The sequence below is a fragment of the Marmota marmota genome, unplaced genomic scaffold (genome assembly GCF_001458135.2).
Source record: "Marmota marmota marmota unplaced genomic scaffold, marMar, whole genome shotgun sequence".
In the NCBI taxonomy this organism is placed as follows: Eukaryota; Metazoa; Chordata; class Mammalia; order Rodentia; family Sciuridae; genus Marmota; species Marmota marmota.
In genome coordinates this window covers 641,403-656,484 of record NW_025999914.1, presented here as the reverse complement: position 1 = coordinate 656,484, position 15,082 = coordinate 641,403, and the positions used below count along the sequence as shown (strand labels likewise).

Here is a 15,082-nt window from a genome sequence, read left to right as displayed (position 1 = left end):
TCTCTCTCAAAAGAAAATAAAAAATAAAATAAAAAGGAATAAAATTGAAAGGCAGTCTCATGACCCTTTCCTGACATCACTGCAACTTATAGCCTCCATTGTCGTATATCTCCTTGTCTTGTGTAGTAATCTCTCCCTCTGCCTCCAAGGATACATGTGATTGCATTTAGGGCCCAGCCAGATAATCCAGGATAATCCATCCCCCTCAAAATTCTTATTTTAATCACACTTAAAAAAGTCTTTGCTGTATAAGATAACATTTACAGATTCCAGGGATTAAAACCTGATATTTGTGGGGACCATTATTTACCCTGGAAGGGTTTGGATTGGGGATGAGAACACACTCAAGTATGAGTCCCAGTTTGATATTATTACTAGATCTATAACTTTGGGAAAATATTTATTTTTACATTTGTAAATTGGGAAATTATAGCCTAAGATTCAGCCATTCTTTGAATTGAGAAAGGTTCAAGAGGTTGGGAATGTGCCACAAGAGGTAAGACTTCTGCATGAGTGACTAAATGCCTTAGGGACCTGCATAGATGGATCAGGTATCAGCGATCAAGCCATAGATTACAGGTCTTTGAGAAGAGCTCAGAAATCTGAGATAACAAAAACCTTGTCTTCCAAGAGAGTTCACAAGAATTCAGTTCACCCAGACTTAAGTTCCAAGAGGCAGTTTAAGGCCTTTTGTAAATCTGGAAGAGGCAGGGCAAGTGGGGGGGTGCTGGATGACAATAGGCTTAGAGCTGAAAAGGAAGAATTTTCAACTAACAAGGGTTTCATAACCTAAGCTGGCAGTGAAAACCACATAGATGATAGCAGAGAGGAAGAGGAGGTAGCTAGGGAAAACAGCTCTATACCACTTCCCAGTCCAAATTCTTTGCAACAGCTGTCTGGTTGTTCTCTTATTAGTACCTCACAATAATGGCTTATAGCAGAGGATGAATCTCAAGCCCAGGATAGTTCCCTAACTCGGACTTTAAAGTTTTCTCCTTGACAACTTTCCACTGTGAATGTGTACCCTCATTTGTGCTACTCCTGCAATAACAAACCTTTCTCTAAGGGAAGGACTTCTGGTCAGAATCTGAGACACTCAGGCTCCCACAACTGGACTTCATAATTAGAAAACATAATGATCCGTCTGAGTCATGGAAGTTTGAGGGGAAAGGACAAAGGATAAATAGTCATCTGAGGTAAATATCTCAAAACTTAGTTTGCATACAAATTACGTGAGGGTTTTTTAACAAAATCCTTTTTAACAAAAGCTGATTCTGATTCAGTGGAGATGGTTTTGCTTCCTGAATATGGAGCCAGTCACTTAGAGGAATTGCCAGTCACTTGGAGAGGGGAGGGATAGTGCCTCAGGTTCCAAAGAAGGAAGCTTTCACCTTCAAGATTGGAACAGGTCTCACATCCCAAAGGGGCAGGGGTGGAGAGGTGGGAAGGAGAAAAAGGAAGAGAGAGGGAGTGGGAGTGGGTGTGTATAAATGCTGCTCTGAGATTGGATGGCATATCTTCAAACTGGTGCCTGCCAGGGACTCAAAAGTGGCCAAGATTCCAGGGGACCTCAGACTCTCCTAGACCTTGTAGTAGAAACCATGAACTGGCAGTTCCAGGCCACCTGTCTTTTCCCACTGTTCCTGGTTGGCTTCTGTCAGGAGATCCTAAAGCCACAAATGGTGAAGGTGGGTGTCCCATAGGGAATCCAGGCTGATTTCAATATATGATGATTAACTTGGTTGCAAGAGATGCTAGGAATTCTCTCCTCTCCTTGAAGGATGAGATCCCTCCTCCAAGCCTTTCTTTGCAGACTTTTGCCACATCTCTCCTGCCTTATGTATTTTACATATATTTTCTCTGCACCCAATAACTCTTTGAGCAGAATATGGGTGAGCCAGGCAGTGCATGAAGTCTGCCTTTAGTGCATTCTCCTTTGCCACTTTCCCTTGGTGCCCCTTGACAGACCCTCACTTGTCCATTTCATATTGGTCTGTAATTGGGAGGCAGCCCTATGGGTCTCAGAAAAAAAAAAGGCATAAAATAGCAAATAGATTGGGAGGGAAACTGACCTAGTTGCTCTTGGAGAGGCTGTTGGACCAGAAACCCAGAGGGAAAATATGAAGAAGCTGCTATTAGAATGCTCCAGAAGATTCAGGGTCAGGAAAAAGGAGTTTTTTCTTCAGGGGATAATAAAAAAGAATAATAAGAAGGACAGGGTAGTTTTCTGTTAACTGATTTTAGGAAAGGTTATATGTTGAGGTGGTGAAAAGGCTTAGCTCAGAGTAAGAGAATTTTTTTCTTAGATCTTGGTGCTGTTCCAAGTTGCATGATGTTATTCAGGAAAGTCCCCACAATGGTAGCCACCTCTGTGAAAGTTGTATATATGTCCACAGATGCAGGGTGGAGATCAAAGTTGATGACTTGAGATCCAGATTTTAACTTTAAAATCAGACAAACTCTTTCAAAATTGGGGATGTAGCTCACTGGTAGAGCTCTTCTCTAGCATGCAAACTCTCAGTACCAACAAAAAAGAACAACAAAACCTCAGCCTCATTTGTGGCCTTAGGCTAATTACATATCTTTTGTTGGCTTCTTTCTCTCCTCTGTAAAAGGTGAACAATGCCTATCCTATAGTGCAGTGATCCCCAGACTTGAGCTTAAAAAGACTTACCTAGAGAGCTTGTTGCACAGGTGGTTGGGCCCCAACCCTAGAGTTTCTGATTGTTTGTCTTGAGGGGGGGAAAACAGGATTTGTATTTCTAAAATGTTCTCAGTTGATACTTGTGCATGTCCTCACACCTGAGCTTTGGGTTTGATCTGTTTTGAGCTCCATATGAAGTCTAAGATGATGCATATAAAATGCTTAAAAATTGCAGCTATAGGAAGATCACAGCATATCTTCAAGTGAGGGCACAGTCTACTGTTAAGGGCATCCAGCTACTGGTGCAGGTGAAATTCCTGAGGTAGAAAACTGTCTTGTAAATGAAAGGCTGTGTTCTAGGGTTTCCTGACTCTTCAAACTGGTGCAAAACTGAAAACTGGACAAGAAAGATGGAGCCTTTCAAATTGGCAATTTTCTTGGGATTCTACATGCCAGTTCATAGGATGATAAACAAATTTTGAAAGTTGTTGAGTCCAGAGCAAAGGAAACAAGATGGCAAGGAGGATAGAGGCACACAAAAGACAGTATACAGAATGATTTCCAAGTGACTTTTTCTTACTTTAGCAAGAAAGGCACGAAGGCAAATAAAATGCAGGCATATAGATGACAACCCCATCACAGTGAGTTTCTTGACTAAAGTTTCCAAATATTTGTGTTAACATATATACATAGTAATATACAGATTTAAAGAAACATACAGAGGGGGGCCTGCCTCCTTTTCTCTAAGGATGGTGGAGGAGAAGTTGTTGCCTGATGTCCTTGTGACAGAACCTACAAAAGATGGTAACAAGCTTCTTGCCACACTCTGCACAGTAGCTCACCCATAGGCAGTTCCTTCCTTGAATGGGGCAGGCCTTTATGGACTGAGATCACTTGAAGCCTATTTTAAAGTGCTCTAAAATTCTATGATTTGGACTGGGATTGTGGCTCAGAGGTAGAGTGCTCGCCTACCATCTGTAAGGAACTGGGTTTGATCCTCAGCACCACATAAAAATAAAATAAAGATATTGTGTCCACCTCTAAAAAATTTTTTAAAAAATAAAATAAAATTCTATGACTTTTTTCCACATTGCCAGGAATATGATCTTTCTTATCAAATAACAACATCTTTTATTTCAAGTCCTGTCTGCCCTTTTGTCTTGGCATGCTTGTAGGCAGAAAACGTTAGCTATTTGTGCTTATAATTATAATTCCTAATCCTTGAGCAGTCCAGGATATTTCTCCACAATATAAGGATAAGAAGGGGACATTGCAAATGAGTTTCGTAGGTATCAGTGACAGGATGATATCCATGTGACTTTTTCTTAGTAAGAAAGGCTACTTGTAAGTTAAAAGACACAAATTCCCATTGTGGCATCTGCTCGAACTCAAATTTTATGTGAAAAGATTATCTTCACATGTCAAAATTTCAAGATATTACGTGAAGCATTTTAAATTCTTTTAAAAAGTCCACAGAGCCAGGTGTGGTGGCATACACCTGTAATCCCAGTGACTGGGGAGGCTGAGACAGGAGGATTTGAAGTTTAAGAATAGCCTCAGTAACTTAGCCAGGTCCTGTCTCAAAATAAAAAAGAAAAGAGGGATGTGGCTCAGTGGTTAAGCACCCCTTGGGTTCAATCCCTAGTACCCCCCTCCACCCTGCTCCAGGAAACAAAACAAACAATATTCTCCCCCCCACACCATGACAAATCCACAGATGTTGGGAGTTATCGTTTACAGGATTATGTTACAGTTACTTTTGTTACATTCCAGATGGATTGCAACAAAGGGGTGACTGGCACCATCTATGAGTATGGAGCCCTCACTCTCAGTGGTGATGAGTACATCCAGTTCAAAAACTATGCTGGCAAGCATGTCCTCTTTGTCAACGTGGCCACTTATTGTGGCTTGACAGCTCAATATCCTGGTAAGAACTAAAGTTCAACTCTTTGTGAACTAGTTTTGTCAGATAGCCATATTCTAATTCTTGAAGGTTTTACTAATGTGTCATTGTGGGTGGGAGATGGAATAAGTGAAGATGTAAGTGTCTATTCCCCTAAATCCTTTTATTGCTCTGCTTCTTAGAATGCCAGACGAAATATCTCCAGATTTGAGAATTTTTTCCCAAAGACTTGATCAAAGATTACTAGGAACATCTGTACCCTGAACACATTGCTCTATATCCTGAGGGGAACATATATTATAGGCAACCATTGGGTTTCTCAGAAAGTATTAGATATATTGTTTAACAAAAAGATACTCTCAAAAGTACAGATTAGGGGTTTGTGAATATAGCCCTGGATCAGAGAAGAGAGCAAGCGTGCAGTACCTAATGTACCTAATTATAAGAATCCAAATGAGAGTTTAGTATCATTTAGTAAGTCTAAATTTTCTTTCTTTCAAATGGTTAAATTTGAAACATATGGTAAATATAAAAATTCATAATGCGTGAATGGTGGATGCATGGGACATGAATCTGCTTTTAAAATTGCTTTCATTTAGTTCTGTTTGTTTTTCTTTTCTTTCTTTTTTGTTTTTTTTTCTTTCTCTTCTTCTTTGTAGTGCTGGGGATTGAAACCAGAGCCTTATGTGTACAAGGTCTGTACTCTTCCACTGAGCTATATCCCCAGTCCCTAATTTAAATTTATGTGTTAAATGAATAGGTAATTCATTCACAACGTTCAAAATTCAAAAGATACAAAAGGGTTCAACAGGGACACTGTTCATTTTCTCTTTCTTTTAGGCAACTGTTGTCAAAAGTTTATGATGTATATTTCCAGAAATCTTTTATGCAACTATAAGCAAATATTTCCTTCTTCTTCTTCCTCCTCCTCTTCTGTCTGTGTCTCTCTGATTCTGTATCTTGCTTTTCACATAATAAAATATCTTGGATGTTATTCTGTGTCAGTACATGGTGAGTTTTCTCATTCATTTTTAAGTTGCAGTTATCCATTGTGTTGCTGTGATATAATTTATTGACCTTGTTTATGAGAATTTTAGAGAGCATCTCATTCAAATTTTACTCCATATGAGGAAATGAACTCATATGAGAGTCAAAGGAACTTGCCAAAGCCCTACAATCAAGGTCTGCTAAGTTTTCAGCTATAAGAAGGAAATACTCATGGCCTAGGGTTGTGGCTCAGTGGTAGAGTGCTCGCTGTGCATGTGGGAGACCCTAGGTTCGATCCTCAGCACCACATTAAAAATAAATGAATAAAATAAAGGCATTGTGCCCAACTACAACCAAAAAGCATTTTTTTTTCTTAAAGAAGGAAGTACTCTTGATAGCCAAAGAGAAGAGGAAATTGAGGTGTAGACAGAATTGAAGAAACATAGGAAGGGAAGAGGTTCGAGGTTCTTAGGGGAAGTGCCAGCAGAGCTGAGTCTAAATGAGTCTGGGTGGGGCTGGTTCTGGGGACTGAATAAATCTGAACTAAAAATAGCTGAAGATGGAAATCCTGGCATAAATCTAGACAGGTAAGTCGGAGGCTTCCTGACAGTGGCAAAGAGAAATTTGGAGTTTGTGACCTGGGATCCCGTTGAGTGATCCAGGGAAATGAATGCTTTGGAGCCAGGCTTGGAATTTCTCTGATTCCCTCTACCACTCCCAGCAGAGTGCTCTTGGGAACTTGATTGAAGTGTCAGGTTGTGTCATCCTGGGACACATAGGGGAGGGGAGAGGAGGGTAACATGTCCATTCTGTTTGCCTTTTTCTTGAATAAACATTTGCTCAATCAACCCATCAACTAGCAAAGGCAGCAGAATTCAAGTCCGGCTTCTCTTCTCATCCTTCAAATAGGATGCTTTGCAAGACTAACCAGTCTGTGTTTGTTTGCTTTAAATAAGAGCTTCTATTGGAAGGTGAAGTATAGCCAATTATGGGAAACACTAAACTGGCAACAACTCCGATGAGATTCTGGAAACTTGTGTGATAGTTTTTTGATCTGCCTGATCCATCTCTATAACCAGAAACTCTCCTTTCACAGTCTTCTGGTTATTCATGTGATAAATGGATAAATCTAGTGGTCTTTCACTGGTTGAGGTAGGGCTTCTGACTAGTTGACCCATACTGTTCTCTACCTACAGAACTGAATGCACTTCAGGAGGAGCTGAAGCATTTAAATGTCATTGTGTTGGGCTTTCCTTGTAATCAATTTGGAAAACAAGAACCAGGAAAAAACTCAGAGATTCTCTCTGGGCTCAAGTGAGTGCCTGCATGGGGTCCTGCAGAGACTGTCATGATTCCCCTTCCTCATGCTGCCTAGAGGCCCTCCCATTCTAGGAACTTCTCTGGTGGTTGATAGATCAAATGGGTTGAAGAATATCACCACAATGCTATGAAGCTTTGAATTCAATCTGTCCATGTTGGCAGTGTTCAAATATTTGCTCTCCCCATTTTCTTTTTGTTTATTTATTTATTTTTTGAACCCAGGGTCAATGCTAAACAAACTCTCTACCACTGAACTACACCCCTGGCCTGTTCTCTCTACCTTTGAGTTCTTTTGATGATCAAACCACCGGAGGATTTACTAGAAAAGAAGTCCAGGAGAAAAGGAGGGAATATAGGAAATGAAAATGAATCAGGAAACTTGCCTTCCTAATTTCTTGGAATTCTTTATTGGCTCCTTAGAGTCTATGGTTGAAATCCTGATTCTTGGGGACCCTCTCTTTACCTTCCTTGTCTACAACATCTTCGTTTTAATCTCTGATTTCTTTTTGTGGTAAAGTTTTGGTAGCATTACTATCCTTTCTTAATTTGGATCCCCATTGGTTCCTGCAGGTATGTGCGTCCAGGTGGTGGCTTTGTCCCCAATTTTCAGCTCTTTGAGAAAGGGGATGTAAATGGAGAAAAAGAACAGGAGGTCTTTACATTCCTCAAGGTGAGTAAACATAAACCTGGCATGGATTGGTTTCTATCGGTAGAGATAAACTGAAAGCAAAGGGGCTTGTGTTAAAAAGAGATTTTCTGTTAAAAAATCATGGCAATACCTCCTATGAAGACTTGGCTTCAAGTAGAGGAAACATGTAATATCTGATAGCTCTGACATGAACTAACCTCCCTTACTGAATGATAATAATTCATTAATTCATAATCATTTATTAAATCCCTAATATGTGCAAAGGACTGTGCTGTACAATGAGTTAACAAATACTAATAGGACGTATTCTCTTTCCTGAATGAACTCATATATTTATTCAGGAGACAAACACAGATATGGATCGGGTAGAGTGTCATATGGTAAGTGAATTTTGAATTACAGAACATTAAAACAAGAGAATACCAGGATAGAAGGACTCCCCAGGATATCTTAGTACCCTTGTCCCCAAATTCTTATCTGCAGAACAAGTCTGGTTCTTGGTATTTTCACCCATCCACAGTGAACGGGGGGTGGGATGGACAATACAGAGAGTTTTCAATAAACCCCAACCTATTGCATATAAAAGACTATAATTTATCCATAACAAATCACCATTAGGTTACACAATATAAATTGACTTTTTATTGCTCAAAAAATAGTGATATCATTATTTTGGATCAGCTAAGCCTAATAATGAAAAATCCTTTATGGCTATAGTATATTCTTATGTCAAAATGAATGTTGATAATTCTATATTAGAATTAGCTATTGAATTTTTTTTGGGGGGGCCTATGAAATCCTAATTCTGGGACTTATTCCTTTAAACCAACCTATTATTTTTTACCTAAGGAAAATAAAACTATAGAATATGACTTGCCCTCAGCTGGGGTTGTGGCTCAGTGGTAGAGCACTTGCCTACATGTGCAAGGCCCTGAGTTCAATGCTCAGCATCACATAAAAAATAAATAAAAAAGATTTAAAAAAAGAATATGACTTGCTTAAGAAAATGGAAGATACTCTTTTACTGATACACCATGATAAAATCATGGGAATAGAAGAGAGACAAAGAAAGGGAGAGTGCTCTCTGTTTATTGTTATGCTTTTTACCTTCTGGTTGTTTGGTATTTGGTGTATTGGTGATGATACATTGAAATGTCTATGGTTGACTAGAAGTATTTTAAATAGTTAATATATTAACTATTTGTATAATAGAGGAAATAATAATGGCAAGAAAACCCCCTAGGTGTAGGAAGAAGACCAGACCACATAGAAGCAGAAATAAACTTATTTTTCCATTTTTCATATCTGTACTCCAGAATTCCTGCCCTCCAACCTCTGAACTTTTGGGTTCTTCAAAACAACTCTTCTGGGAGCCCATGAAGGTCCATGATATCCGCTGGAATTTTGAGAAGTTCCTGGTGGGGCCTGATGGAGTCCCTGTCATGCGCTGGTTCCACCAGATTCCAGTCAGTACAGTCAAATCGGACATCCTGGAATACCTAAAGCCGTTTGATACCCAGTAGGAAGGGCTACACTGGCAGAAGTGGCTACACTGGCAGAAGTATCCACCCTGCCTCTCTCCTGAAGAATATGTCTAAAGTGCCCATCTTTGCTCCACACTCCTTCCTACTCATCCTCCATATGATCAAATCATTCTGTGCTACCTAAACAGGTGTTCATGAACGTTTGAACAGGGGTGTGTGTGTGTGTGTGTATTTGAAGATTAAGGAAAGAAAACCAAATCTTTGATTGTGAAAATATAAATTTTCTCCAAACTATTACAAAGGAAAGTCATTTTAGGGTAAATGATTCAGACTACCCTTGGTCTGTTAAAAAGTTCCCCAGAAGTTCTGACCGCCATCCTTTCCCTGTCCTGACAGACTGAAGAAAGAAAGAACTGATGGCAAGACTCTCTAGGTCACCTTCCTAGCCTCACTGTCCTCCAAGGAGGGCATGCTTTGTTAAACTTCCTCTCCCTGCTTTGTTCTCCTTTATTCCTCTTCCACCCTATAGTTCTAGTGTAGGATTCTGGAGACAGAGTGAGAGCAGAAACCTCATCTCACATAAAAGGAGGGGCATTTCTATGATGGTGGGTCCTAAAGCCCCTCTGAACCTTCCTGGGTGCCTGTCCCTTAGTGCATTCAGGTCACGGCACCTGGGCAGGAATGTCCTTTCATTCTGAACATGGGTTTTCTCCTCACTGTAAGTCTCCCAACTTTAAGCATATCATTGACACAAATAAAAAAAATTAAAAATTTCTGCAGCAACTGGGCTTCAAGTGATGTTTTCCCAGTCCCACATTTTGTCTGCATTCATACCTCTTCTTTGTTCCTGATTTCTTAACCTCCTTACTTTGCTTTTCAGAATTTTATTTCTCTCAAAAGCACTTTAGAGCTTACCTTGGCGCATTCAAAATTACTGGGTGAAACTGTAGACATACAGCTGCTGTGACCTCTTTTTTTTTGTGTGTGTGGTGCTGCAATCAAATCCAGGGCCTCATGCATGTTAGGCAGGCACTCTACCACTAAGCTACATCCCCAGTGGGAGCACTGACCTCTTAATGTCAGGCCCCTCTATGCCTCCTATTCAGGTCTCCTGGCTAAGCACCTGTATGAGAGAAGTTCTTTGCTTCTGAAAGAATCCTCCCTCCCTCCCTCCCCCCACCTCTAATAAATACACATAAATTTGTTTATAAAATTTTCATGCTGACTATTAAAATCTGAAAACACATAAAAGCAGAACAAATATAAAAAGTGTATTAAAAAAAAAGAAAAGAAAAAAACTCCTAATTGGAGATTCAAAACACCTCTGAAAAGCCCTACTTTCCCTTTGTTGTTTTATCCCGGGTTTCAGTTTGTGACTAAAAGGCTCAGGGGTCACTCCAGGTAAACTGGGCTGACTGGGCTGCACAAAATAACCACACAAGAGACACAAATACCTTTTTCTTTGGGGTCGCTGTGATGGCTCCTCTGACCTTAAGGGTCCGCAGGAAGACAGAGAGAGAGAGAGAGAGCCCCCCCCACACACACACACACAGACATACACGCACGCTGACCCCTTTTATTGAGGAGAAGCTATTCAAATGAGGCAAGGGGTCAGGTTTCAGGGGGCTGAGTCTATTTTCATGATGTCCACTGTCAGCAGGTTGACTGACATCTAGGTAGGCCACACCCAAGGACACAGTAAGAGAAGAGGACACACACAAGGCACTTCCATGGAAGATTCTATCCTAAACAGGGCAAGGGGTTATATTACAAAGGAACAGGTGAGCGTAGCTTCACCCATGGGGCTGTAGGAAGACGCAGTCACTGAACCCTAGAAGAGTGGGACAGTATAGCAGCATGGGTGCCTAAGGCCACATGGCCCAGCAGGGGAGTTAATTCAGTCAATATGAGGTTGGTCTCCCATAGTTTTATAATTGAAACTAAATATTTTATAATAGACTGAGATTTCAGGAAATAAGACACAAAGGAAAGGAAAGATTAGGTGAGAAGGAAAATAAAATAGTTGCTTTTCTCTTATTTTCAACAGATTATTTTGGCACAGGTGGCTGCACTTTAAAATATTTTACCCTTAAGTCTGGCATGGCAAAGAGTTTAAGGCCAGCCTCAGCAATTTAGCAAGATCCACAGCAACCCAGCAAGGTCCTGTCTCAAAATAAAAAATAAAAAAGGATGGAGAAGTAGTTCAGTGTTAAGAGTACACCTGGGTTTAATCCACAGCACCACACAAAAGTGCAGGAAATATAACATTCTGTATGTGTATTTGTGAGAGAGAGGGTGGGGTGGGAAGAATTGTTTCAGAAGCAGTATGTATCAGTGAGTAACATCAAACATTATGGGGATCATAATTCTGCTGCATACTTAAGTGGAAATATGATCTCTGACTTAATTTTTTATATAGGAACATGGAAATTGACAAACTAAACAGAAATGATCACGAAAATGATTTTTTTTTCATTTTTAAAATTTATTTTATTTTTATTTCCACATTTTTTATTAGTGTATTTTTTATTGCTGTACCTAACAATAAGAGTTGTTGTTACATATTTATACATGCAAAAATTTTAACAATATAATGGGCCCTAGCACTTCTTCCATCCCTCCCCTCCTCCTATCCCTTGGTCCCTTTCCTCTACTGATCTCCCTTTGATTAAGAAAATGATTTTTAAGAACCTAAAATTTCTAAGTGGCAGACACATAAGAGAAAAATAAAAAATTTGGATGCTTTGCTTTCTTGAATTCAAAATCTAATAGGGAAATGAATTTTTAAAAAAAATCTGGCCATTCTTGACCATAAACTATAGGATTTGAGACTTCCATTAATCATTTATCTGGTGCCATGGCAGTTTTAAGGACATAACAGAATTAGCCACAAGTGGTATCGAGAAATGTGTTTTAATTTTGAATTCTTCTCAATCTCTGAAGTTCTTAAAGCCATCCCTAGACCTCAACAGTTCTCCGGAGAGTTTCAGATCTGTTAACTATTTTCAGATCAGGATAAGTAAGGTCCAGCAAGTGGGTGGAGGATGAGGTGACACAGTGTATACAACTCTTTTCAGATACTGGTTTATCCGGTCTTATAGAAGCTAGATTACTTACGTACATATATGAATATACCACATGAATCTTCACATTATGTTCAACCACAAGACTGGAAACCTAATTAGAATAGGTTTTGCTCCATGTTTGTATAAATATGTCAAAGTATACTCTACTGTTATGTATAACTAAAAAGAACAAATTTAAAAAATAAAACAGAGAGAAGTTAGATTATTATTACTATCATTACCATCTCAGGCATTGCTGCTGTAGAGAAGTAAATGCTCAAGGGGAGCAACATTCCTAAAGTAGTGAAGAAAGAGCCTTTAATTTAAGCATATTGTGCTGGAATATCTGTGAGAGTTTGCAATCTTGCTGCGGCTCTGAAAAATTCAACCTCCATACTCCTGATGCCCTCCAGTGGCTGTCCCCGAAGAGAAAAGTAAATGTTATGAGAAGAGCCAAAGTCAGGAAAAGTAGAAACAAAAAAATGTCTGCCAAGGGATGACAGGTGTTGGGTAAGCAGATTAGAATGTTGCAAACAATGACAACAATGTTGATAATAATAATAATAATGTAAAAGTTTTTATAAAAAGAGGATAAAGAAAAAAATTCTACTTCTCTTCTCCTCAACCAATCCCCATTATAGCTCTCAGTGACCAAGGAAAGCTATACACAGAAACTTCTGGGAAGAGGGGGACTTCCCAAGAATGGCTCAAGAGGTCTCGTCTCTTATAGAAGCTAAATGATTGCTATTGCTATCATGGTGACTATGATTTTCATCACAGGAGTTGCTCTTGCTATGGAACTTTTCCTTCCAACCAGAAGTTCCCACATCTCAGGCACATCAGGTAAACTGGAGCTAGTTAGTTCCATAAAGCCACAACACCACTGAGAACCTATGACACATCTGGAATTTCTATGCATTATTGATCACAAAACCTTTGGGGAGGGTTCTCAGGCAGGTCCAGAAGGTTCTAAATTCTCAGAAAACCAGGACTCAGACCCTCTAATCATCCTATCCCAAGATTTGCTCAGGAGCCCATTTCTGGATATAAGATTCCAGTATAGTCTTCTCCATATGAGTTAATTTGTGAATGCAACATCTTCCCTGTAGATTGTGTGGACACTGCGGTTTTTAGCTTTTGGATGTGCCTGAGTCAGTGCTAGAAGCCAGATTTCCAAAAGATGAAAAATAATAGGCCATGGTTCATTCCAGAGCACATCAAATCTTGCTCCTATGGTCTCACAAATTCTTGACTTGGTTTTTGTTCCCTACAAACAGAATCTGGGACTCAGACACACATAAATAATTAAGAGAGCCATCTCAAAAGAAAGGGAATCCATGAAGCAGGATAGGGCAGGGGAAAGAAAAGTATAGATGCAATTTCCTTTGTGTCTTATTTCCTGAAATCCAGTTTGGAGTTTAGCATCAGAATGAATTACATTATAGTTGTCCCCTCTGGAGGGAAGAGGGATGGCCTTTGTAATGCCATCAGTCATTGGCTTGTGGGTTCACCCTTGGGCTACATAGGCACTCCCTTTGACTGAAGAAAATCCTCTGAAGAATTTTAGCTGTAAGCCATTAATATCCAACTTTCAGTGCTAGTGGAGGTGGCACCACTAGCCCAGTAAAGCAAATTTGGTAAGACCATAGACATCTATCACCTCCTCACAAACAACTCAATATTCAGAAGGATCCCCAGTGAAGACCCTGAGAAAATGACATTGACAATCCTTCACTCAATCACCATTTTCCCTTTCATGACTTCTATCTCTAGGAAAATGCTTCACAAAGTATGGTCCCTGGCCAGTAGCGGTAGCATTACTGGAGATTTTTTTTTTTTTTTTAGAAATATACTTTTCATATCCTTCTTAGACTCACTGAATCACAAATTCTGGGAGTAGGCCCAGCAATTATGGTTTTCAAAAGCCTTTGGGGTGATCTTAATTCTTGCTAAAGTTTGAGGACTATTGCTCTAAGCAATAGAGAATTTGCAGAAACATTTGCCATTTTGACATACAATGAGTGAGAATTTCTACTGTAATCATGTGGTTACAGACTCCTGTTCACAGCCACCACCATACTGTATTGGTGGATTCAAGCAACCACAGATGGAAAACACTGTATTTAGGAAAAAATATTGTGCTTGTACTGACCATGTACAAACTTTTTTCTTTAATTATTCCCTTAACAACACAGTATACAATCATTTGCATGGCATTTTATATTGGATTGGTTATTTTAAGTCACCTAGAGAAGATTTAAAGTATAGAGGAGGACTGCATAGATTATATACAAATACCAGGTCATTTTATATGAGACTTGAGTTTCTACAGATTTTGGTGTCCGATAGTGATAAGTTATAGACGTGAGCAGTGGGAACATGAAGTTAAGGGAATAATTCTATAAACTGGGCCCACAGTGCTGATCCTGAAAAGCTTTTTTTTTTTTTTTAACAAAGCAATTTACCCACAACCCTGCCTGGCTAAAATCAACAGGATATTTACATTCTCAGCAAACAACTGTTATCTGCAGGAGGAATGCAGATCAGAAATACCATAACACAAGTTACCCGAAAGTGGTGGTGGTGGTAGGGTGTTTGGGCCCCTTACACAGACCATGTTTTCAGAGCAACATGTCTGAAATCCTTCTGGCATGATCACAAGTGAGAGAGCTACCTCAGCTCTGCAATGGACCCTTCTCATATAACATTAGGGTCATGGACAACTACATATATTTAGACTCTACTTCTGGTTCCCAGCATAGAACTTCTAAAGCTCTTGTCATTTTCCTGGGTGATTGTTAGAGTCTGTAAACAAGTCAAAATAACACCTGGCATTTTGCCAGGGGAATGTTAGAGTTTGTAAACAAGTTTGGATGGTGCCTGGCAAAATGCCAGAGGGAGTGGTTTGAGAAGTAACAAAAGCGAGCCATTAAGTGTGGAGATTCCTTACTGCTCCTGTCCTGCAATAAACGGCTTCCACTCCTGCTGTATCAACCTACACAAGTTATTTGTGTGTCCCCCCCCCCCCCC

The 15,082-nt window shown here is 39.7% G+C and overlaps 1 protein-coding gene across 1 annotated transcript; it reads left to right on the top strand.

Annotated features, from left to right (window-relative positions):
- The first annotated feature begins 1,601 nt into the window (after positions 1-1,601).
- On the top strand, positions 1,602-9,131 carry Gpx6 (glutathione peroxidase 6). The gene is made up of 5 exons (XM_015507170.2): positions 1,602-1,688; positions 4,418-4,571; positions 6,731-6,848; positions 7,425-7,524; positions 8,820-9,131. The coding sequence occupies exons 1-5, from the start codon at positions 1,602-1,604 to the stop codon at positions 9,024-9,026; spliced, it is 666 nt and encodes a 221-aa protein (XP_015362656.1). The 3' UTR covers positions 9,027-9,131.
- The last annotated feature ends 5,951 nt before the right edge of the window (positions 9,132-15,082 follow it).